Genomic DNA, 24305 nt, shown 5'->3' with positions numbered 1-24305 from the left:
TGGACCACTTTAATAGATTGTGACTATTCACAACCTTAAAACATATATTGAGGTTCATCCGATTGAAAAGTTAGATTGGCCTATCAAAGACGAATCCTCTTTCTTTTTTCTTTTCTTTTTTTTTTTTAAAAAAAAACCATCAAGATAACGATTAGAAAGCTCGTGCCCGATCCGTTATCAGGTAAGGAAAGAGTTCAAATTTGGAATGCAAGTTAATTTTGGACCTTCCTTCTGCTGCAATTCAGAACCAGAAGATACAACCTCAGTCATGCCAAGAATTTTGTATTCGACCAGTCTTGGAAGAGATCTATGCATTTCAATGAATTTGATGAATGTAGTATACAAAATAAATTGCCACATAATTACATTCATTTGAACATTACACAGAAATTACAGACAAGAACGCCTAGAATCAAGACTTACAATGAAAATCTTCAAGGCACACTGCTAGGGCGACCACAGTTTGCGAGATTTCTGTCTTCCATCATTATGCATCGATAATGGCACGTAAACTTACTGGTTTAGTATTTGCCTCATAACACTACCAAGCCGTAGGACTCCGCCGATAGAAGTCAATATTGACAGCAAAAAGTACGAAGCGGCAAGACAAAATTGTGAGATACACAAATCACTTGAAAGTAGTAGCATCGTTTTGCATATATTCTGTTCCGGTATCAGCTAAGCCACTCTCCCACCTGAAATAGAAATTGGCTTTGGATGACAACACTGGCTAGGATTCTTGAAGAACTAGATTTAATTCCACAGCAGATTTTGCCAACACACCACCTTTCCTGCAACAAAATTTACAGCAAGCATTCTGACTGTTAGCTCATATTCGAGACTAGGCTTAAACACCAGAATTACAGATTACAGAGGATAAAACAGGCATTCAGAAGAAACCACAAATGCACTAATCGCCTCCACTGGAATCATTATAAAATTTCAGGAGTTACAAGTAACTGTTATAATGCAGAAAAGAACAGGTTCCTCAAGAATTTCAATAAGGCCATCCTTCATTTAATTGCAAGAATTTAGTCAACATGAATTGTTAATCCTTAAGCATCATTTTCTTTTAAAATCACTGGTTTTAGTTAAATTGCATTGGGGAAAACAAGAGAAGACTACTGAAGTTGGCTTCTTGCCTGATGAGCGCTGGAAGAATTTGCTGGATCTTTTGCAGCTGGACAAAGCATTGCTTGCAGCATTCTAGCCTGCAGTCAAAACATCGATACAAGTAAGCCATACCAAATAACTTAAATGAGGCCATATTACTTTGGAGACTGTTATGCAAGTGACATGCAAATATTAGTTAAAACAACCTTTGTTCTGCATGTAGATTAACACCAACAGGCGGAGGACCTGAAATGGTTGAGCGAATCACTGGGCCAAAGACTGCTACAAGCTTCAGTAACATCTCCAACGAGACACCTGTGTGCCTGTACATTTATCAGTGCAAGTTAAGTGGCAATCCAACATTCCAGCAATCAGGACCAGCTCTGAGTAAAATGGTGCATTATCTTATAAGCCACAGCATCCAAACTCTAGCAATGAAAGTCTGCTATTCATATGAAACCTACCTTTCCATCTTGCTATCCAGTAAGCCCACAAGCACAGGCAGTAAGCAAGAAAATAGGTCTAAGGTAAGGATCTCCATTTTTTCCATGAGAACACTGATTATGTCTGCTTGCACCTGCAGCAAAATTTCGTTGTTAAAATAAATGCCAAATCCAAGATAAAACAGCCACTAGTCACAAGTTGTAACAATAAAAGAACAAAATAATAAAAAGTATTTTCATAAATTCTTACAGAGTGATCTGGCAATTTCCTCAAGGCATTGATAGCACCCTTAATGTCATTCCGTTCCCAAAAATGTCGAACCACCTGCAGGATGCAATAGAGTTAGTACCTGACCAATTAACCCAAGAGAAGGTAAGAAGAAGAGAAACAGGAAAGAAAGTTTATTTAATTGCGACCTAACTGAATTTCTGGAAAATCGGCAAGTGATGCTTCTAATTGACAAGAAACTATATCTATCTCAAGTTGCAGGAAAAACACAGTAAAGTACAGCTATATGCATCATTAAAAATATCAGTTTCTGATATTGGCTAAATTCACCTGTAATTTTGTCAGCCGAGATTTAATGGTACTCAAGAATACATCATGTGCTTGCATCAATTCTTCACTAACATCTCTATAATTAGAAGAATTTGAGTCCCTTCCAGAAATCTGAGGCTCCTCCTTCTGTAATCATTGATAAAAAAGACAAAGGCACATGTGAAATCATTAAATTAAGTCTGAAGATAAACTGATTCTATAAATGGCTAGATTCTGTTTAGATATGGAAATCTTCCTAAAGGGGGTATAAGTCATACCATAGCAGGAAGTGTTCTTCTATCCATCTCATGTACAACATGGCAGGTCATATTAGTTGCTGTGGAAGGTGATCTACCTCTTTCAGATATAGCTTCCGGAGTCATATCAGTTGTTGCAATAGGTGATCTATTTCTCTCAGATATAACTCTACGAGTCATATTAGTTGCTGCAATGGGTGTTCTATCTGTTTCTGGTATAACAAGGGGGATCATATTAGTTGCTGTGACTGGTATTCTATCCATAACACGAGGGGTCACAACAGTTGCTACTGTGGGTGTTCTATCCATTTCAGGAAAAACGTGAGGGGACATATTAGTTGCTATCTCTGGTTTTGTTTTGGTCTCAGGTACAATACGAGGTGTCATACTAATTGCTATAGGAGGTTTTCTACCTGCTTCAGGTAAAGAAAGTGGGGTGACATTAGTTGACATGGTAGGTGTGCTATTTGTTAAACCTGCAGTTTGAGACTCCATACTTGTTGACTGATCTTCATTGCTAAATTTCTCTCGTCTCTCAAACCTCTCAACCAGAGAGCGTGTCCTGCCTGCTACAACAGCAACTGCCAGAATAAAAGCATTCAAGACATGACCAATTTTCGTAAAATACATGTATACTTGGAAATCATAAGTTGTGACAGGTACTGACAAACCTCCATTGATAATTTTAACAGAAGGGATGGCTCTATTGTTATTAACTGATTCATCACCTGAAACAATAGAATCAATCACTACTACCAGTAAATAGATACACTGCAAATCACGAAATGAAAGAAACCAAACTGAGAAACTAAAAACCAGCAGAATAGGGGGTAAAGGCTAATAGAAAGCATGATAAGAAGCCAATAAGAGACTTTTTCAGGGCATAGAATTAGTGATGTGCTTAGTTATTAAGACAGCTATGCACTATTGTGCAGCCATTAGTTCAAGGAGATTTCTAATGGATGAAAGAAAGGTCTGATTTTATCGACATGCAAGGTGAGCAATTGTGATAATGATAACCGATATTTTTAAGTTTGAAGTAATGAAATTCTTAAATACATCAGATGATTATATTTCCTGCTAGCACTGAAAACAGTGGCAAAACTTAAGAGCTGGCAAAATGAATAAACTAAGCAGGGTTATGAATATATTCAAATGGAAGACCAAATGAGATAACACAAGATCATTGGAATCAGTGGATTAAGTAAATCATGGCAAGAAGTAAAACAAAATAGTTTGACAAAATATACTAACAGATTGGCCTGTGCTTTATGTCAATGTGCTTGAGAATTGAATGAACATATGAAATTGGGAACTAAACTGAAAAACTGTCTTGATTAGGCTTTGATGATGCAAGGCATTTAAAAAACATGCAAAGTCCAAATATGCATAATCAAGGACAAAATCTGGGAAAGAGAAGATAAATATAAGGTAGGAGAAGAGTAAGCAGAAGAAGGAATCTTAAGCATACAACAAGAACTGAATCATGAAAAGTGATGCTGCTATCTAAGGATAAGAACTTACAATGTTCCTGACTAGAGGGTTTCTCTGGGGATAAATCTTTTTCAAACTTCTCAGCAACATTCTTGAAATCAGAACTTTTTTCTTCATAGGATTTCTGCACTCCCTCTTCTAATACATTCAACGATTGCAACTTCAGATCCATTGCACTTACCTTTTCACTTGGCATATTGCTAAAAGTCTCAGACTCAAGAGCTACTGACAGCTTCTCGACATCATTCTTGCTATTGGATAGCCTCTGCATATGAGCTGGCCTAAGCAACATGCCTGGTCTTGTCCGTGAAAAGGTAACTGTTTCCCTTCCCGAATTGGACGAGTTCTTTTCAATGGGATTATCCCGAGGTACAACTGTGGGCACAACAAAAGATTTATTAAATGCTTCTCCATCAGCTTTGGCATTCCCTCCTGTTACGGGGATCTTCTTATCTGATGGTGGATTGCTCATTTCTTTTGAATCCAGTGGGAGGACCCTTTTCGGCGAAGTCAAAGACCCAACTTTTTGTGAAGAAACTGGTTTTCCATCAGCAGCTTTAGAGAAAAGATGAAACAGCACATTAGATAGCATGGAGACAATAAAACAGAAGAAAAATGCACATCCTATATATGAATATGAGTATGTCCATATGTACATGTGCTCATGGTAGTATTCCTCTTTGTCTACCTCAAAATCAATACTAACAAGTTCTAAATGGGCAAGAATTTCTATTCATACACTTGGACTGCAAACAAGAACGAATATTATGGAAGATCTAATCAGTCTGAACTAAAAAATCAACTAGGGTTCAACCTCTTTAGTCTACACCAGAATAAGCCCCAGTCCTTTTTCAACATAATCCAGAAGCCCCAGTGTTGATCCCTTAACAGACCATCATGGAAGACGGGTAGAAGATGAGAGAAAACCATGATCATCCATTTCAATCAGAGAATTTCTTCTTAATTCTCACATTCCTCTTTCAATTTCTTAAAAAAACTTTGTACCAAATTTGTCAGCGGAAGCAGTCAATGGAAAACTTACAAGAACTGGATTCTAAACCATAATTGGATTCAGATATGACTCTACTCTAATATGGGGCCAGTCAATTTCTCGAATGGGGATAATAAAGTAGTAACAGATAAATAAAGAAAAAGAAAAATTGAGAAACTAGGAAGCATCAACGTTTACAAAAATAACAACTTACAATCCACATATATGTTCTTTATTTCTTTGCTTTCATAATCAGGAGACAAAGAGCGCAAATGTGAAGTAGACCTCATGCCACTCCTTACTTTGTCAGGAGAATCACTTTTGGGGATGCTAAATTTTTTCTCTATGCAGTCACTTTCTTCCGGTATAAAGCCAACTCCATATGGCTCAATAAGCTAAAATAAAGTAAGGCAAGGTTTAATGGCATGGTTAGTTTTAAAATTAGGGAAGAGAAAAACACAAAAGAAATTATAAGACCTAAAGAACCAAATAATAGGATCACGAAACTTGGAAAAGGAAAAATAAAAAGGAACTGCATAATTGAGAAAATCACCGAAACATCAGCTACCCAAACAGCCACAGAATTTCGATAGTAAGAGCAACCTAAAAGTTTTTCTTCATGAATACAAAGGTCGCCAAGTGTGGACCACCCAATATCAACAGAATCATGGCAAATCACAGGCTCCCAAGAATAAACCTGCAGTTTTTAAGTATAACTTACAACTCATGTTCTATCATAGACACAAAGGACAAGGTTTCAAGATAGCAATAATCCAAACCTTCAGACTATCATCTAATCCACAAAAAAGTGTCCTCCCATCAGGATGAAAGGAAATTGCTCGTACTCCAGTGGCCTGGAAAGAGGAAACGGAAGCAATTTAGATAATTAAATTAATTTACCAATGATCAACATGGAAACTAACAAGAACAAGAACAAGACAGAAAAAAAGGAGCTCAAATCAGAGCTGAATGATAGAAAAACAAAACGGTCTTGGGAAAAGGGAAAATGGAAGCTTGTTTACATGACCCATAATCTTTTCCTAGTTAATTCTAAATAGGGCTTTCACGCCATTGCAACGAATAGCCAAAAAGAAAAGGAATATACATCCCAGTTTGATCAAATAATATTGCTTTGCACTCAGCTTAGTAGGAGATGAAGTGGTTCTTATGTTACAGACATTTGAAAGAGGGGAAAGGAAGGCGGAAACTGGAAAAAGAGGGAACAAGAGGGAAGAACATTTTTATTTGAGTTGTTTCTCTGCATAAAAGCTACAAACTTTAGAGAAAAAAAAAGTCACATAATGTTTACTCTTTGGGCAAAGAAATATAGAAGCCCGAACTAGTTATTAGGCATAAACTCAAGTGACAAACTAACTACATTGGCCCCTTTTCAACTCAAGTGCATATTAGATGACAGGAAAGCAGGAACACTCGGAAAACTGACACATTACACGACACTTATGCTTCTCGAGAAGCAAACAAATTATTCATAACATTAAATGTAAGATACAAAGAAAAGCAATTCAAGAAATATGTTGTTACCTGGAGTTTACAGAATCTTTCTATTTTTCTTATTTCAGACATAAAAGTAATTAGTCATAGAAACCTAAACATTTTACAGACAACTAAATCTTATAGTGCTAAATGATTAATTTCAGTTGAAGTATCTCAGATACCTCAGGTCTGGCAGATCCAATCAATTCAAAAGTTTCCAAGTCCCAGAATTTCACAGTTCTGTCTGCTGAACCTGAAAAATGAAGTTGCATGTTACAATAATTTTCCAGTTGAATCTACAAAATGTTGATGAAGACATGCTTATGGCCGAGCATAAAGGAGGCAGCAACAGGAATTACTTGTACAAATATAACCTTCAGATTGAGTATGGAGCTATAGTAACAACAATACAGATGCTAAGTAAAAACTCATACAATGGCAGCACATTAACAGAGAACCAAAAAAAATAACAGAGTATGGCTGTCATACAGTCAACAATATTCACACACAAAAATCAAACAGAAATCAGAAATAAGCTATGTAGAAATCAAGGGCTCACCTGTGGCCAGGAGAAATTCAAGGGGATGGAAATCTAAGGATCTAATATGTCCTTCATGGAACTTAAAATCATGCAATAGCTTTCCAGCAGTAAGATCCCACACCTGATTAGCAATAGGGGACCCAAATGAGGGTATAGAAATGAACCTTATACTCATTTTCTGCCATTACAGGAGATCAATTAGTACCTTAACAACATTATCCAATCCACCAGAAACTACCCAGCGACCATCAGGAGTGAATCTGATAGTACTAATGCCTCGTGTATGACCCTTGTAAGTATGAAGTGTACCCTTCTTTCTGATATCCCAGAGCTTTAGATTTGTATCAGCAGAACCAGATGCAAAGAACTCGCCAAATGGATGAAATTCAATGGCAGTGCAGTTTGATCTGTGTCCAGTAAGAGTGCGAACCACTACACTTCATGAACAAGAACAAAAATGTTAGAATTTTACCAAGCCATTTTTACAGCAACTCTGCTAATGGAAAGTCAATGGTTTGCTAGCAAATACAGTATGATATAAAAGGGATAATTGCACTTCTAGATTTTCTTACTGGAGTGGGACTCACTACGTCATGTCATTTATATCTCAAATTAAATTTAAACATCCTGATTCAAAACTCTTGTGCTATATTTTCTTTCCAAGTCAAATGGGTAAAGCACACAATAATAGATTTCCCAAACTTTAACGCCAGTTCCAATTAAAATAGTGTAACTCAATCAAACTAATGAACATACTTTTTGCTTCTTCCAAGTCCCAGAGCTTTATCACACCCGTGGAAGCACCACCAAGAACCAAGACTTCTGCTGTGTCAAAAGCTAAAGATTCAACGGGACTTGTATGACCACACAAGCTCTGCACATCAACCATAAAAAATATAGAACTTAATCTCTTAATTGTCACAGAGTATCTACCCCGTGCAACAATTATTTTCCTTAAAAGCTGCAAAATCCCCTTAAGATATTGAATAGCAAATCAAAATAAACCCAAATTGTAAATGAGAAGCTAGATCATATTTGAAACAACGATACAGTCAATAGAGATGATCAACTGCATTTAATGCATTTGTTTTTTTCAACACCAAAGAAAACTCTAAAACAATATGCACATATAAAAACCACATGAGAGAAGCTAAAACCATCTAAAGATTGGTAACGTTTTACATAGGTCCCAAAGATGAAGTAAACAAAGATATAATAAACTCATGGACTGACCATTAAAGAAGTAGGTTTGCCAATTGCCCAAAGATTGACTTTGTAATCATCACCGCCTGTGATATACATTCTACACGTCTTCTTCCCTATATTTAGGCAGTTTACATTGGATGAATGAGCCACAAATTCCTCTAATTTCATTTCAGTCAAGGAACTGCTAAATAAATTTATAAAATTAAAATTAAATTAGAAACTAAGCATTGGATTTATCTTTCCAACGATTCCTTCCTTAGATTTCAAAATTTAATCTTAGTTTAGCATAAAGCATCTTCTGTTGCAATTTACTTAAACTTGGCTTCATCCATAACAAAAACAGAAAACTGAAAAATTCTGTTAACTTTAATTAGTATAAGATCAATCAACCAAATGTGCACACGTACCAAAAAACCTTAACTCCAAAAATAAACAGAAGTCAAGATTCATATATGACCAAACAAGAAATTAGGAGAATGAAAACACAGTTTCAGCTAAAAATCCACACTAAAAACAAATGAAAAAGCTGAAATAAGCTAGCATCCTAAAAGCATATCATTCCAACATTACTAAAAGAATAAAAATAAAAATAAAAAGTCCAGAATCAGTAAAATCACGATTTAGATAAGCAAAATCGGATGTTAACATGCAAATGAAGCTCAAACACAGGTAAAACCCTAAAAATCACACCAAATGCATCAAAATCCAAGCTGATTCCACCTCAGCAATATTACATAAAAAAGAAACAAGAAAAAAAGCAAAACAAAAGGATACGCAGCTTATATCCACGCTTCGCCATTTCATCCACCTTGAATGCCACAGCTAAAAAAAGAAAGATCAGAAAGTAACTAGAAATTTCAGCTGAATAATTAACGAGCTTTGGGCAAGACTTGAGAGAGCTTTCCTTTTCTCTTTTTTTTTTTTTTTTTTTTTTTTTACTTTTATTTTTGCCTCTTGGAGTGGAACAATACAGAAGTGGAAATCCAAAGGTGAAAGGTAGGAATAGGATTCAGAATATCATTTCCTGTGGAGTTTCAGATTCTGCAGTGAAATTAAAAAGTATTTTCTTTAATGTAGAGGAAGCGTATAACAGTGGTTCAAAAGAAAAGAAAATGACTAAACAATCGAATTCAGATTTCAGACCATATGATTATCATTTCAGCTACTTCTATTAAGCCCGTTTGCTTTCTTTCTTTTTTTCGATTTCCTGAAATGCCCTTCTCCGTCACGTACTTGTCTTGTGTTTTATAATTGTACAGTTTGTGGACATAAAAGCCCTCTTTATGAATTAGCTATCTTTTATTTCTTTTTTTCTTTTCTAGTGGGCGTTGATTTTTCTAATTTTCGTTTTTATTTTTTTGTAAGTTCATAATAATTGAACGTCTTGGTTGAAATTATCACAATTGTACCAAATTTCTATTTCTTCTCAAAGTCCCTTTCTAACATAACTTTTACTTGTTCAAATAACAATTAAGGTTAAGGTGAAGGAGGGTCAGGAAGAACAGAGTGACAGATTAAACAATAACTGATGCTTTAAATTGTTTCAAATTAAAAAGTCATTTCATAAATCGGAAAGAGGATTTCTCTTACAAAAAAGAATTCCATTTAGTTGGTGAAAGAAAAAATCTTAGTTTGGATCATATTTGTGATATTGTTATATAAGATTATATAATGAAATTAATTAGTCACTACAAAGACTAATAAGGACTATATACTAAATATATGATATTGATACATGAGATACTAATGTAGAAAATCTTTTGTTTTTTCTGTTTTCTTAAAGTTTCGAAATCCACCTACTGAAATGATTAACATATCACATTATGTAATTTGATTTGATGTGTGAGTGGATGTTGATATTACAGGAAGAAAGAATACAGAAAGAGAGATTCCTTTATAAATAAGTTTCTCTCTTATTCTTAAAAATTTACATATTGTTTTTATAATGGTAAGTAATTATTAATTAATTAAGGAATGTTAATATGAAAGAGACATTTGCTTAGGGATTTAGTTAAACCTTCAAGACTTTGGTTCTGGTACAACTAATTCACATGGCCTCACCAGCTAATTGTTATCTCATTGCTATTATTGTTTATTACTTAGCAACCATTCATAATAAGAATTCAATTCCCATTGCAATTATAAAATAAAATAGTCATCCTATTGTTTTTCTTGTGCTTAATATGGGGTTATATGTAATTAGTATGTATAATTGGCAAAGATTTATGGTCAGAGAAATTTAAATTATGTTATATATAAGGAATGTATGCATATATAATATAATGTTAATTTAGCTAAATACAGCTGGGTTACAATCATAATCAAAGTGCTTGACATGTCTTTCTTCTTCTTTCTTTTTCCATTTTCGGACGAATCAATTCAATTCTTGTACTAATTTCCACATGAACAGCTTTACAAGAGACGAGTGCTTGATGATCCATATCTTATAATAAAGATTAATTAAGTTATTCCTTAGATTCTTTCCATTAATTGACAGGTACATGACAAGCTTCCCCAAACATGTCTTTCCCCCTAATTTGTGAAGATGTGGACAAGCATTTCTTTATCGGGGAAAGTACATGACTGTAATTTTGCGTTTTTACCATTTTAGGTAATATAACTTTTTTAGAAAATAAATAGTAATGTATGCTTCAAATTGTTAGCTAATTTTTAATAATATAAATTAATCCCGTAATTTTTTTTCAACCATAAAATGTTAAAGTTGTACATGATTATTGGAAAAAATAGTAAAGAAATATAATTTATGGTGTTATCGGATTGTCCAAAATATTTAAAATTTAGTTGAAATTAAAAAAGAAATTAATATTTTTCCATTATTTATCATTTCCAATCAAATTACTTGATAATGTTATTACATAATATAAATTTAAATTATGACGAGTTAAATTAAATCAATATTAATTATTATCACTATCGGATTGAAACGCCACTGAGCATAAATTAATATTGTTAGTAAGTATATTAAAAACTGTTAACACTTTAAAACACGTCTATTATTTATTAAGAAAAATATATATGTATATATACCTAGATTGAAAAATACAAAAAATTTACTCATTCAATGCATTCTCCAATAGGTAATTATTACTTTTCTCTATTTTCTTTAATTTGGTGTGCAAACTCTCATTATTAATTCATTTTCCTTTTTGTTTTTCATTTGGTACACATGAAATGGCACAAGAGTCTTTTATTATTATTATTATTTATCATCACATTATATATGCTAGTAACCAAGATATTGGCAACATTATGAATTTTCAAAAAAATTTCCTTTTTTAACAAAGTATTAGTAGTTAATATATTAGATTAGTAGGAAGAGAGGCTTTTAAGTTTTAACCATACGGAGAGATAATTCGAACCTACCACTTTAAATATGGTTTAGAGAATTATAACATCTCTAATGTAAAAATGGATAAGGATATGCAATGTATAGAATTCCCACAAGATTATGGCATTAACTTTCCATTGCTTGAAAGAAAAGGCAAAGAAAAACATAAAAGCAGCTCAGTGCTGGTAAAAAAGGTTGATTGAATTGATTAACAAAAATGAAAATTTGGAAAACAACTAAAAGCAACGCAGGAGCCATGATGCAAAACCCTTTTAGGGGATGTGGGGTTGGAGGAACAACTGGATTCTGGGGCAAAGGGGAAGAATGTCCCAGCACAAAAACATGTATGATGTACCAAAAAGATCACTGTCCCAAAAGGAAGAGAGAAAAAAGTACCACATGAACTACACATTTCCTTATTATTTCTCAAAAGACAGTAACTTATGAAGGAGACCCAAGTCCATAGTAAACTTAGGTAGCATATCCCTACATAGGAAGGAAAGAGAAAGAGGGCCATGGCCATGCAATTTAACCAAGAATCCAAGGTTGATTGGGATTGCACATCAGAACCCATAATTCAGGATTTTTGCATTGGTTTTGTTAAAATAGGGTGTTAAATTCAGTTGCAATGTCACAGAAGAGATGTCTACATCTAGTCATTTTGCTCAAAGAAATACAATCAGGGCAGACCCAGAAGGACCTACTCCTACTGCCATCAAGTTTTCTACTTTTAGCACTCAGCAGCATTTACAGCAGTAGATAAGGGAGAAGTGATGCAGTTATGATAAGACCATCACTTTCAGATTGGGTTAAGATGACTCTGCTCCTCCATATCTCCTAGCAATGGGCATTTAATATTATGCCAATTGCCATCCTTCTAAGTCGATCCAAATTAATTCAACTCCAACATGGGTCTCCAAAACAGATCGATTGCAATGGTGGATTAGTTCTTTCTTGCAAATTAAACCAAACCTTAAAAAGGAAAAATAGAAAGACGAAATTATTAGAGATAATGGAAGTTTAAAGAATCAAAATTATCCGATACTAGAGTAAATTAGACAATCTGATGAACAAAAATCATTTTGCATTATAGAATATTTACAACCTCAAACTTTAAAATCAAGAAAAAGAAAATGAAGAGAACTTTTCTGCTAGTTCGCCATCTATTTTTCACCCTCATTAGCCAAAAATAAAGAACTGTAAAAAGGGCAAGGACGTAGTTATCTAATTTTCAATTTATGCAAAGAAGACCACCGACCTTGTATTCCAATTTCAAGGGTTGGGACTTGAGATTGGTGTTGTCTCGTTTTTCCAGGCAAAAAAAAGAAACTAGAAACAAATTGACACTGTTTGAATATGGGAACAGTAAAAGAGTAAAGAGAGGATTTCTAGATTAGGAGAAGTAGAATTGCTTTATTCTACTATTTTTTTAATCAATAATGAGATTTTTATTTATTAACTGAGAGAACGACGGTCCATTACAAAGCAACTGATTCCATATACAAATTGCATTGGAAGTTAAGTTGGTTTTCATGTGCTTCGGCAGTAAGCTGCTGGTCACTGTTGTCACGTTAGAATCGTTGTTGTATAAGAAAAGAAAAGCATTTGACTGTCAGAAAAGAAGCCGACATCTCATATTTAATTAAGATACCCATAACATCCAAGAATTTGTGTCTCCAACTGTCCTTTCTTTATAAAATATAAATTAATTAATTGATCTTTTATTTCATTTGATTTGCGCTTATGCACTAACCTTAGGCTATAAGCAAGCAACTAACATGATGCATGTGCATATAAATTTAGGACAAAATATTTTGGTAGCTCATTACTTTTTTTTATAAAGTAAATACATTGTAAAATTAAAAGGCCTTTCAAGAAAAAGAAAATTCTCATAAACTCTGATATTAATAAGAGATAAATTCAATAATTGAATTATTAATCTAATGATAGGGCATGATCCATGGCAGTGAACCTAGATGAGATCAGTGTAGACCCATATTTGTGGACGGTGCAAGTGCAAATAGTGGGGCCATAACAACTGCATGTGCAAGACTCTAACAACCATGACCTTAAAAATATATATATACACAACAAGCTGCTTGAAGTAGTTAGGTATTCTAATATATATATATATATATATATATATATATATTCATGAGTTGTTGATCCTGACACAATTATAAACAAATGGCATATTAAAGACTTTAAAAGGTGCTCCTTGGCTGATTTATAGACGTAATTTGTTTAGCAAACACCATAACATTGTTTACAATCCAAAACTAAACTAAAATCCCAGTTATTTCTCTTAAAGAAAAAAGAAGAAGCTTTCAATTAAGGCATGAAGAGAAAATGAGCAATTACATTAGCAAGGCATATTCACACAAGTGGGGACAATAATTATATTAACACATCACCAAAGAATATAAAGAACAATGAATGATAGGGTATTTTTATCTCTAAATATTTCTATCCCAACAAGCCTTCACTATATAAAAGAGAGAATCTTATGCTGTTTTGACATAGACAGTATAAATACTATTGGTGAGTTCCTACCTGGCCAAGCTCTTGAGTCTCAGTTGATTGGGTTCTTCACATTCTCCCTCTACAACATTCGCAAAAGGTCCTGGACAATTTCGGACATTGCTGGCCTGAACTCTGGCTCCCACTGCACGTAGATCATAAAACAAATGGACATAAGGTAAACTTGTGCTACTGCCAGATCAAACAATCAACTATTAAATAGAAAGTTTTCCTAGTCTAATATTTGAAAACAAGAAAAGCTTTTCTAGAGACAGAGACCGCCTCAGGCACCGTTGTAAGGTAGACAGGATATGCATCATATTTAAAAGGATATGCACGATAGGCGGAGAGCTGGATTAAAAGGAAAAATAAACTCACCTGCACACATCTGGCTATTATATCAGCAAATCGTGATAAAGATTTGGCAGGGTAGGATCCATTTAAAGACGGGTCAACCATCCCACACAGCGAATCTATGTCGTGAAGGCGAGGAATTGCCCATCTAACCAAAGATTGCTCCCCTCTACTCCTGGACCTAGATATATTTTTAGATTATAATTATATTAGCTGAATAAAATGATAGCTGACTTGGAAGAAAATAAGAACCTGCAAAGCAAAACTTACCGATCATATGACTTCCTCCCAGTGAGGAGTTCTAGCATCACAACTCCAAAGCTATATACATCACTCTTGCAAGTGTAACTTCCCAACTCAAACTCCGGAGCACCATAACCAGAAGTACTGAGGAGGCGTCCTGATAACTGAAAAATCATATTTACTATCATCAGCAACCAAATATCAATAGCTTGTAGCTCAAGGTGGCTATTGCATTAAATCAAGAGAAGGATATTAAGCTTGGTGATGGTCAAATTAAAAATATGTCCACCAAAAACATTACCTCATTTGCAGAGCTAGAAGATTGTAGGGGGGCCAGACCACAGTCCGAGACACATGCTGCAAGCTTTTCATCAAGGAGAATATTGCTAGATCTGAAATTCTGGTGTACAATTGATGGCTCACAAACTTCATGCAGATACCTTACCGCACAGAAAAGGGAAAGAAACTAAGCATTGATAATTGCTGAACTATAAAGATAGTATCTTTGAAAAATCATGTACACCAAAACAACAGAAGAGGTTACAGAACTTAAGAAATCTCTTAGGTTGGCCTATAAAAATATGAAAAAAGAAACTTAGTCTGCTCATCTAATCTATACTCAACACCCACTTTTAAACTGAATATTTATTAAAAGGGTCATTCTGGGGCTTTAAACTTTAAAGATTAGTCTGGATTGCTCTACTTACTGTAGGGCTCTAGCAGCTCCTAATGCCAGGCGGATGCGTGCATTCCATGAAAGTTTCTTATGAATCTCATCATCCATATGCAATGCATCATTAAGCGTCCCTGTTTCACAAAACTCATAAACAAGTAGCCGTTGCCCATGCTCGTTACAGTAGCCCAAAAGTTCCACAATATTTGGATGTCGAATTTTAGAGACAGTAGAAACTAAATCAAGGAACTCCTTCTCAGTCTGTTGCCTGGTAGCCATACTGTTTAGTTTCTTGACTGCCAGTAGCTATTAAAGAGAAGAAAAAAAAAGGTCAAAAACAGAGAGTTAATAGCTGGAGGTCAGAAGTGAAACTTTCAACTAGCATGAGAAAAAGATAGACAAGCCTGCCTATGAAGCAGGATGAAGAGCAGCCGTGCTATATACAATGCACATGATATGAAATTAAAGAGTTACATAAGCATTGAAGATGAATAATCATCTTCAAGAATTACTCTAAATATTTGTACCCAACATCCGTTCAGATTTTCAATCACTGCAATATACTTGAATGTTTTAATTGGCTGCAAAAGAATTTTGCAACTAATAACTTAATGCAAATTTTGACTATTAGGAAGAGAAGGAAGAGATACCAGGGACAATGTTTTGAAAAGAAGAGCAACAAAAAAGCCAGACACAGCTTCCCCTAATGTTCATCGCAGGCATAACCAAGCTCAACAAAAATACATACAATGGCACAAATTCTTCTTAGGAAATTAGTTCATATTTGCAAAAGGAATCTTGCCTTTCTATCAGGAAGCTCAGCCTTGTAAACACTGCCAAGCGTGCCTTCTCCAACAAAATTTTCTTCTGAAAAACTATTTGTATACTGCTGAAGTGTTGCAATGGTGAAAACTCTCAAAGAACTTGAGGATTTTAGATTCTTTGTTGAACTACTCCTTGTATATATTTCAGCAGGCACAACTGGATTGATAATAACCTTGTCAACAGGAAGGCATGGAGGAGGGGGTGGTGGTGGCTGCAGTGCCATAAAATTCATATCTATCTCATGATCCATATTATTCCTTGACTGTGCAGACATTCTTGTCGGATCTATTCCATGTTTGTCCTGTAGCTTTGGACTTGTCTCCATTTTTTCATTATCTAGTCGAAACTGATCTTGTAATTTGACTACCAAATTTTTTGGAACTGCTCAAAAGGCCATTATCAAGACATATAGAATAGAAAAGCATATGGATAAGTTTGAACCAAAGGATAGGCAATGATAAAGATAACCTTTCTCCTCATTAGTTTGTTGCAAGGAAGCTTTACTATTAGGCTTTTCAATGTGGCCCTTGTAAGGAACAACATGCCTTTCAGCATCTTCCTTCACCTTCTTTCTTTTAGAGCATGACGACACTAAAACACACAACACTAAAATTATGACTATCACCACCACAGCAACAGTGACCAAAATGGCCCTCTTAGTTGTCAAAAATGCCCTTGAACTTTCAGCTTCAGCCTTTGGGGTTTGTGAGATAGACGGCCAGTATCCCTGCTTCTCAGGTGCTTCAGCAGAAGACGGTGGCATGGCAGGAGATGGTGAAAGTGCCAGTGGAGGAGAAGCAATAATGGTTGTATTGAATGGGTTGCCATCTTTTCTGCAAAGTACAAGGGACCAAAATAAAGGGAGACAGAATAAAGGAGTGTGATACAATACATCATGGAATTCCAAAGAAATTGAGTCATAGACATACAAATAACAGCAATCATGTCAGAACATGGAATCAGCAGTTACTATCACATGTAAAATTCAGAAACAAATATTGATTTTCTCAATTTCTTAGTGTACATGATTTACCTAAAATTCGGAATATTCAACAACTTTGCAGGTATAGGCCCGGAAAATAAATTGTTCTCTACATTCCTGTGCAAAAGAAATGTGACAAGTGTCAGCAATGGAGGGCAGTATCTGAGCCAAAACAACTGCAGAATTCCTATGCCAAACACCCTTCTCTCCATCAGGAAAAAAAAAAAACTAAATTAATTAAGGAAGCTTAAAACATTAGAAATTCCAATAAAGTAGCACTAATAGAAAAGAGACATAGAAGTCAAAAAAGTGGCCAGAAAGTTACAGATCCTGAAGCGGAAGATCTTGTAAAACATCCAGGACTCCTACAAATTTATTACTCTGCAAATGCCTGCAATACAAGGAATCATAAGCTTAAGGAAATATTATAATACAAATAGAAATTTGCCTAGAGCAATCTGGTTGAGGTCCTCACAATGAGCTAAGAGATGACAAATTTCCTAATGATGGAGGAAGCTGACCGCTCAAATTATTACCTGACAGGTCCCTACACACCATGATATATGATTACAAGCAAAGTCTAGAAAGATAAAGAGAATGTTTAACTATAAGATTAAGTTAAATGTCTACAAATTTGTCAAACTTGTCAACTGTTGAAAGGCATCTGGCATTTCTCCACTTAGATGATTATCATTTATTGACCTGAGAAGAATAACAGCTAGATTTAAAACTGATGAAATATATTACAAGTGAACAACTCATCAGTCCTCATGTCACTGTAACGAATTTCAATTTGAACTCACAAGTGTGACAATTGAGTTAATGTGGATAACGTATCTGGAATGCTTCCATTGAACTGATTACCAGCAAGAGAACTAAAACAAGGCAAAGAAAACACAGATTTAGTTGATGAAAAGTGTGTGTGAGGATTGATAGCACTTAGCAGCAGCCACTAAAGCCAGCAACTTGCTTGAATTAATTTGACAAACTAATATGAAAGCAAGGCTGAGCTTTACATACAAGATCCTCAAGGTTGGGGGTAAGCTAGATGGAATGCTCCCTCCAATATGATTGTTGCTCAGATCTCTGCATCAGAATACAGAGTAGATAATAAGGGTTTTGCATGAAGAACTAGTGATTGCTAAAATATTTTCAGTTAATTAATAATCACAATGCTTGATGATTATGAATATGATCATTAACCGCTGAGACTTTCAAAGATGTTTACTGGGTGATAAGTAATAGCTTACTGATATTATATGTACAATTCAAGGATCAAACACTAAAAGCCATGATTGAAATATAAATGGCCTAAAAATAGGCCCAAATAATTGAGACATGGTGACTAACAAAAAATGGTACCACTGCCACCCCAGTTCTGTGCATGACCAGCACATTAATAAAAAGAAACCACTTACATTTCTATGATAGATTCAAATAGTGCCAGGTCATCCGCCAAGGTTCCGCCTAAATTCATGCCACTTAACTTCCTGTATCAATGACCATGAAAATCTATAATACAATCTGCCTATCAAAATCAAAGAAACGAACAAATAAAAGAAAAGAAATTGAACATACAATGCAGTAATGTTGGAGAAGACACAGCTGACACCTTGCCATTCCTCTCCACAGGGGTCTCCTCCAGGTAACCATCCAAGCAAGGGCGGGAAGTTCAGTGAAACCCACAAGGAATTCATTGCCACGACTATGAAGAGTAACATGCATGAATTTATCAAAAAAAAAAAAAATCAAGAAGAAAAGCAAAAGTTGAATTTTAAAGCAAGTGAAAGCAATTCACTTTAGAATAAGTAAAGCAAATGCTTAGAACCCAGTAGTTACAGTGAAATGGCAACATACAAAAACAAGAAACTTATAGAAGAAAATGATAATTTAAACAAAAATTACCATCACGAGGATCGGTGATAGCAACACAAAATGATGCAGTGAAAGCCACCAGCACCAACCCAGACAACGTTCCTATCTTTATACAGCCCAGCATTGTTAATCCACCTGAAAGAAGAAAATCAAAAAGGTCCAAACTTTCGACCTTTTCTCTTCTGAAGTTACAGAACAAACAGAAACAAGTGAAAGACACAAACTTTTTGGTGAAAGAAAAAAACGAGAGAGAGGCCTTGAAGAAATCTTGAGAACTGAGAAGCAAAAGGAAAGGGAATCAGTGGAATTGAACGGGAAATAATAGAAAGAAATTTAATAGTTCCTTGAAGAAAAAAAATATCAGTAGGAAAGAAAGTAGAGAGAAACAGAGAGGGGGGTTTTAGGAATTGATGGGTTTGTGTAGCGTCAAAAGAGAGTTAAAAGAAGAAGCACAGACAACGGCATTATTGAAAGAGAAGAAGGCGGTGTGTGAGTGATGTTGTTCTTTGCGCTCTGTGCATACATGTTTGTGTAATCTTTGAAAGTGAAATGCTTTAAATTTTATTTCCAAGAAAAGAAATGCTTTGAATTTGATTTGGTTTATTAAAAGCATAAATTGGGGTCTCCTTGTCTCTTTATTTGTTTATTTATTCGCTCCTTATCTCTTTATTTATTTGATAAGTTCAATCTTTTCTTTAGAATTTATCTTGTAGGTATAAAATTACATATTTTCTTTAAATTGTTTTCTTTGAATTACATATTTTTTGCTAACAATAGGTTGATTCTGATATATCATAGACGTAGGATTTCTTATACACTATTTTGAATTAATATAAAATTAACAAATTAATTGAAATAAATTATATGATGATAAACTAGTAAATAAATTTGGATAGAGTTTTTTTTTTTGGCCTCCACGGTTAATTTATATTATTCATTTATAAATTAAGACAATAATATAGAAATTTAAAAAAGTAATATTTTTCTAATAATATTTATTGATATAAATATGGTCAATTCAATATATTTCTACCTCCTAAACTTTAACAAAAGCACTCACACTGGCAAAGTAAAAATAAATTCCAAATTCTAAAGAGTTTAATCTCACAATTCTTGCTTAAAAGAAAATTTCTTAAAAAAAGAGAGAATAATTTCAATAATCTATTAAATTCACCTTTCATATTGAATTCATGTTTTATTGCTGAGAATTGGAGTCAATCAATAAAATTGGAGCAAACCCACTTACAAACAAATGTAGAGTGCTATATTCTTTGTAATAAAGAAATGTGGCATAAAAGAAGATTAATTTATTAGCACCATTTTTTAGAAAAAATAAAACAAAATCTTAACAAGATAATATATAATTCTTTTTAAGCGATCTTCTCTTACTATATATGCGTAAAAGCTAAACTGTCATAATGTGTTTTGTTTACGGTGACTCTTATAAGATTGTCCTTATAATGAATTGTATAATTATTTCAGTATATATGCATGGAAAGAAAAGATAATCTATTATAATATTTATTTTTAGAAAATTTTTTATTATATTTAATATAAAAAATAAAAATAAATATCAAATATAAAAAAATTGTAAGTAAATAAATAACAATTATCAATTGTGTTGACGGAGCAATAAATTGTAATTCTGTAGGAAGGACCCTCCACTTAGTAGCACTAAGTCATATATCGATTTTATAAATATCCTTTGGCGAATCCGATTGTTTGAATATCAGATTTGATTTATTATCTTCACCACTCCTATAAAGGGAGAACTCAACGTCTCTATAATGGATTATCATAAAATTTCTATAGAAAAACAATAGGAAATAAGAAATACAAATAATTTATAAAAATAAAAATTCAACCAACCAAGTGGCTAGTTCTAATTATTTTGGTGTTGATTGAACCCAAATCTAAATCTAATGCTTTTATTCATTTAATTTTTATTTAATCAAATTAATTCAATATCATGATAATGGAGATGAATAAAGGGGAGGAAAAAAGAAAAGAATTGCCCCAATGTTTTGGGGGCCATTATTTTGTACCCTACTACTCCATTGAATGGGCGGGGGCGTGTCCTCAATTTCTTTACATGTTGCATGTTGATAGGCATCCAACTTTAATTTATTTTCATGATTAAAGGCATGTACCTATTACTTTAAACATGTTAAAATTCTTTTGATCAATGCCTGGAAAAGGGATGTTTCAGCATGTAGGATTCATGCAAGTAACAATTAATTAGAGTTAAACTTTTACACTTCGCAAAAGAAAAAGCTAAAAGAAATCGAATTAGTAGTAAATGAGACGAAGAAGAAGAAGAAATATAAGTACGTTGTGTAGGAAGTTGGTAAAAACTCAATTGTAAAAGCTGAGGAAAACAACTCTTACTGGCTACCGGGTATTATATTTGGTCGGAAAGAATTATATAGTTTTTAAACAAAGACACCATCAGTTAATATACAGCCAAGTCAGGGATTCAACAGTCAGTTCAGTTTTTAACTGTAAAGACAGGTTTTGATAGCCAGATTTTATATATGATAAACTATTTTTTGTGCTTTTTTATTGTAATTAGCTTTAGAAGTGAGAGTTGTTTTATTCTAAAAAAGGAAAATATTGGCAATCGGGTATATATAGGTTTTATCTGAAAAAGAAATTAAAACTTATTCATTTAATTGCTAATTATAATTAAAGGAATAATATATCATCCAAGTGAACGTTAGTTTTATTTAAAAAGAAAAATAGAAGAGAATCCATTTTTTTTCAAAGATTGCTTTCGTTTTGGCGGCTGTATTAAGTAAGCCTCCGCTTATATAGCCGTTAATTTATAGCTTTCAAAAGTTTGAATGGATTTTAGTTAGTTTCATATCAGACAATGGCTGCTTCCACATTATAAAGGATATGTGAAAATGACAATTGTTTTTCTGTTGAATAATAATAATAGGTGATATTGTTTTATTCACTGCCTTCTCGATCAAATATAAACTATATAATAATTATTTTGTATTTGTCATAGAAAAAATATTTAAAAAAATATCTAGAGTGAAAAAGCAAAAAAAAAAAAATTAACTCGAGACCTTTTACCTTAAATAGGTGACCCTTTTGACACGTAAGCTAAAATTTGAATGTAAGAATAATAATAATGTATTGTAATAAAAGACAAAAGAAGAATATATAAAATTAAACATTAGGTAGAAAATAAGTGAAGGAAGAAATAGGTTTATATGATGGAATGTCCCAACCATTGATCACGCAAATATTGTAATGCGACTGCATGCCAAAGATTGTACCTACGTTGGATTGTGTCTGTCGAAAGATAGAACAAAAGTACATGTTAAGATGTTGCCAATAATCCAGCTTTACGCATCTGATGATGCATGTCTGTCCATTTCTCCGATGGAGAACGATGTCTCATAACAACTGCCCACAACTGTCTCTTCTCAAAATTAAGCCTTTCACACACACACGTATGTATATATATATTAAGGATTAAGAGAATAAGAATTATTCATTAAGACAACAATCAATGAAGAAGTGAAAGGACAGAACATCAAAATATATTAACATAAGAAACTAGCCCTATTGCCTCTAGTTCCGCGGTTGCTAAAGGGAAGTGAATTTTTCTTGTTTACATATCTTGCAATTTAAGATATCAAAATAACACTATTATTTTTCTTCTTACCAAACAAAATATAGCAAAAAGATGAAATTGCATGTCGTCTAGCAGTAAGCAACAAAACAAGTTTCAAACAAAAGGCAGGAGAGGAGGGGTATCTCTTCCAGTAGAAGGAAACTGTGATCTACAGGGACCAATCAAACTGTCCATGAAGTTATAATTGAAGTAAAATCATGATATGGTTGGTTAGGCGTATCTTGTCATAATTTAGTGATTATGATATGGTTGGTGCATCTCAATAATCACTTCATAACGTGTATGCCTTATTTTTTCCACAGGGCTACTCCATCATTAAAATGGTTGAAAAACAATTTGCTAATTGTGTAAAAACCAAGCCTTAAAAGCATTCTAATAATATTTTCCAACTTTCTATTAAATTATAATTAATTTATTTTATTTTAAAATGTGTATGTATATTTTTTATTTTACTCATTTTTTAAGTTTTGTTAATAGAATAAAATAAGAAAAAAAGTGAGTAAAAAGAGAGATTTTGGCTCTTAAAAAAAATAAAATATATTTAAGATTCACCTAAGATGTACTTTTTTCCTTAATTTTTTTTTTAAAAAAAGAATATGATTGCAGAGAAGAAAAATGAATTAAAATATCTTAAAAATCTAATTTTTATATATATTTTCTATAATAAAAAAAAATATAATTTAAAAGTTTATTGGAATCCCTTGCTATGTGGATCATTTAGCAGCTTCAATCAATAAACACACATCTTTTTTTTTTGTATGTTTTGGTTCTCAATGATTAAAGTTTTCAACTTTCTTTTTTCTTTTTCTAATGAATCTTCTATACTTTTATATGAGTGATACAATGAATGACATCTATCTTCTTAATAATAAATGTGTTCCTCAGTATTATCTTACGCACATTGGAATTTGGTAAAGAAAGCCCGTTTGAGCTCTATCGGTCTTAATTCTCAATGGGTTGCAATCTTACTTTAATACTAGCCGAAGAAACCCCAAATATCTCGTTTGAAATTAAGACTTGGGCTACAATATTGAAATAGTAGTTGGGCATTCTTTTTTGAATCTGTCTGCTGATATTGGGCCATAGTGCTGTTTTCTTTCCCCCTCGTTCATCTCAGGCTCAGCTCTTCTTCTGCCTCCTTTCATTCTCCCTCTGTAATTCCTATTTGAAAAATTTATAAATACCCCCCTAAACTTTCACCTTTCCTCTTTCAAAAATAGCATCTTTCGTCCCTCGTATTTTACGGAACTCGACAAAATAGTCCTTCAAGTAATCATTTATTAGTTCAAAGTATAGAGAATCCTGAAAGAGACCAATTTATTGTACAAAAGAAATACTAGGAACATACACTAGAATAATCATATTGAAATTTACGAGATTTAAAATTGGGTTAAAAAGAAAAATAATGATGATAACAAAAGAAAAAGATGGGTAGCTAAATGTGATAGTAAGGTGAAATTTTGTATAAGGTACTTAGTTTAGTTGCCAAATATTACATGGACATGCCTACCAGGTACTTGATGCTGGGAAATTTCTGCTATCTTAGGGATGTTTGCACAGAGTCCATGTCCAGGAGCAATACCTTTTTGTTTGTGTTAATAGTACGCTGCTAAAGTTACAAATAGGGTCTGTAACTTTTATTTACAGTCGGATGCTATTTCGTACTCTGTGGCCTGGGGCAATTGGCCGAATCAAATTATCCTGTTCAGCTCAGATCTATATTGTTACATTTATGGATAACACAAAATTAATAAGGAG

General features: G+C 33.6%; 2 protein-coding genes across 4 annotated transcripts; both read right to left on the bottom strand.

Annotated features, from left to right (window-relative positions):
* Positions 1–294: 294 nt before the first annotated feature.
* On the bottom strand, positions 295–9287 carry LOC8281736 (katanin p80 WD40 repeat-containing subunit B1 homolog KTN80.1). 2 transcript variants are annotated; one of them, XM_015720715.3, is made up of 18 exons: positions 8852–9287; positions 8105–8235; positions 7628–7745; positions 7077–7303; positions 6890–6992; positions 6513–6583; positions 5616–5690; positions 5390–5533; positions 5051–5231; positions 3876–4400; positions 3023–3100; positions 2373–2932; positions 2116–2241; positions 1807–1881; positions 1578–1690; positions 1320–1436; positions 1143–1211; positions 295–791 (listed from the first exon to the last, which is right to left on the bottom strand). In XM_015720715.3, the coding sequence occupies exons 1-18, from the start codon at positions 8874–8876 to the stop codon at positions 731–733; spliced, it is 2799 nt and encodes a 932-aa protein (XP_015576201.2). In that variant the 5' UTR covers positions 8877–9287; the 3' UTR covers positions 295–730. The 2 variants fall into 2 exon arrangements, with proteins under 2 accessions (XP_015576201.2, XP_015576202.2); XM_015720716.3 differs by having other exon boundaries at positions 3023–3079; positions 8852–9281.
* Positions 9288–11606: 2319 nt separating this feature from the next.
* Positions 11607–19475, bottom strand: LOC8281735 (protein STRUBBELIG-RECEPTOR FAMILY 3). 2 transcript variants are annotated; one of them, XM_015720730.3, is made up of 17 exons: positions 18929–19475; positions 18602–18728; positions 18442–18513; positions 18044–18109; positions 17827–17898; positions 17654–17725; positions 17499–17570; positions 17349–17414; positions 17075–17140; positions 16510–16874; positions 16019–16422; positions 15251–15522; positions 14845–14983; positions 14571–14707; positions 14325–14481; positions 13980–14091; positions 11607–12398 (listed from the first exon to the last, which is right to left on the bottom strand). In XM_015720730.3, exons 1-16 carry the CDS (start codon positions 19020–19022, stop codon positions 14029–14031), a joined length of 2244 nt encoding a protein of 747 aa, XP_015576216.1. In that variant the 5' UTR covers positions 19023–19475; the 3' UTR covers positions 11607–12398; positions 13980–14028. The 2 variants fall into 2 exon arrangements, with proteins under 2 accessions (XP_015576216.1, XP_015576217.1); XM_015720731.3 differs by lacking the exon at positions 11607–12398 and having other exon boundaries at positions 13758–14091.
* Between the last annotated feature and the right edge of the window lie 4830 nt (positions 19476–24305).

The sequence above is a fragment of the Ricinus communis genome, chromosome 5 (genome assembly GCF_019578655.1).
Source record: "Ricinus communis isolate WT05 ecotype wild-type chromosome 5, ASM1957865v1, whole genome shotgun sequence".
NCBI classification, from domain to species: Eukaryota; Viridiplantae; Streptophyta; class Magnoliopsida; order Malpighiales; family Euphorbiaceae; genus Ricinus; species Ricinus communis.
The sequence above is the reverse complement of the archived record's forward strand: the minus strand, read 5'-3'. Positions and strand labels throughout refer to the sequence as shown.

What these genes read in the sequence shown, in the direction of transcription:
- LOC8281736 (XM_015720715.3), bottom strand. Translation starts at nt 8,876, where the DNA reads ATGGCGAAGCGTGGATATAAGCTGC. An exon ending in TTGGATCTGCCAGACCTGAG is followed by an intron (nt 5,691 to 6,512) that starts GTATCTGAGATA and finishes TCCTCTTTCCAG; the next exon opens with GCCACTGGAGTACGAGCAAT. An exon ending in GATTAGATGATAGTCTGAAG is followed by an intron (nt 5,534 to 5,615) that starts GTTTGGATTATT and finishes TAAAAACTGCAG; the next exon opens with GTTTATTCTTGGGAGCCTGT.
- LOC8281735 (XM_015720730.3), bottom strand. Translation starts at nt 19,022, where the DNA reads ATGCTGGGCTGTATAAAGATAGGAACGTTGTCTGGGTTGGTGCTGGTG. An exon ending in CCCCCAACCTTGAGGATCTT is followed by an intron (nt 17,899 to 18,043) that starts GTATGTAAAGCT and finishes GCCTTGTTTTAG; the next exon opens with TTCTCTTGCTGGTAATCAGT. An exon ending in GATCTTCCGCTTCAGGATCT is followed by an intron (nt 17,141 to 17,348) that starts GTAACTTTCTGG and finishes TCTTTTGCACAG; the next exon opens with GAATGTAGAGAACAATTTAT.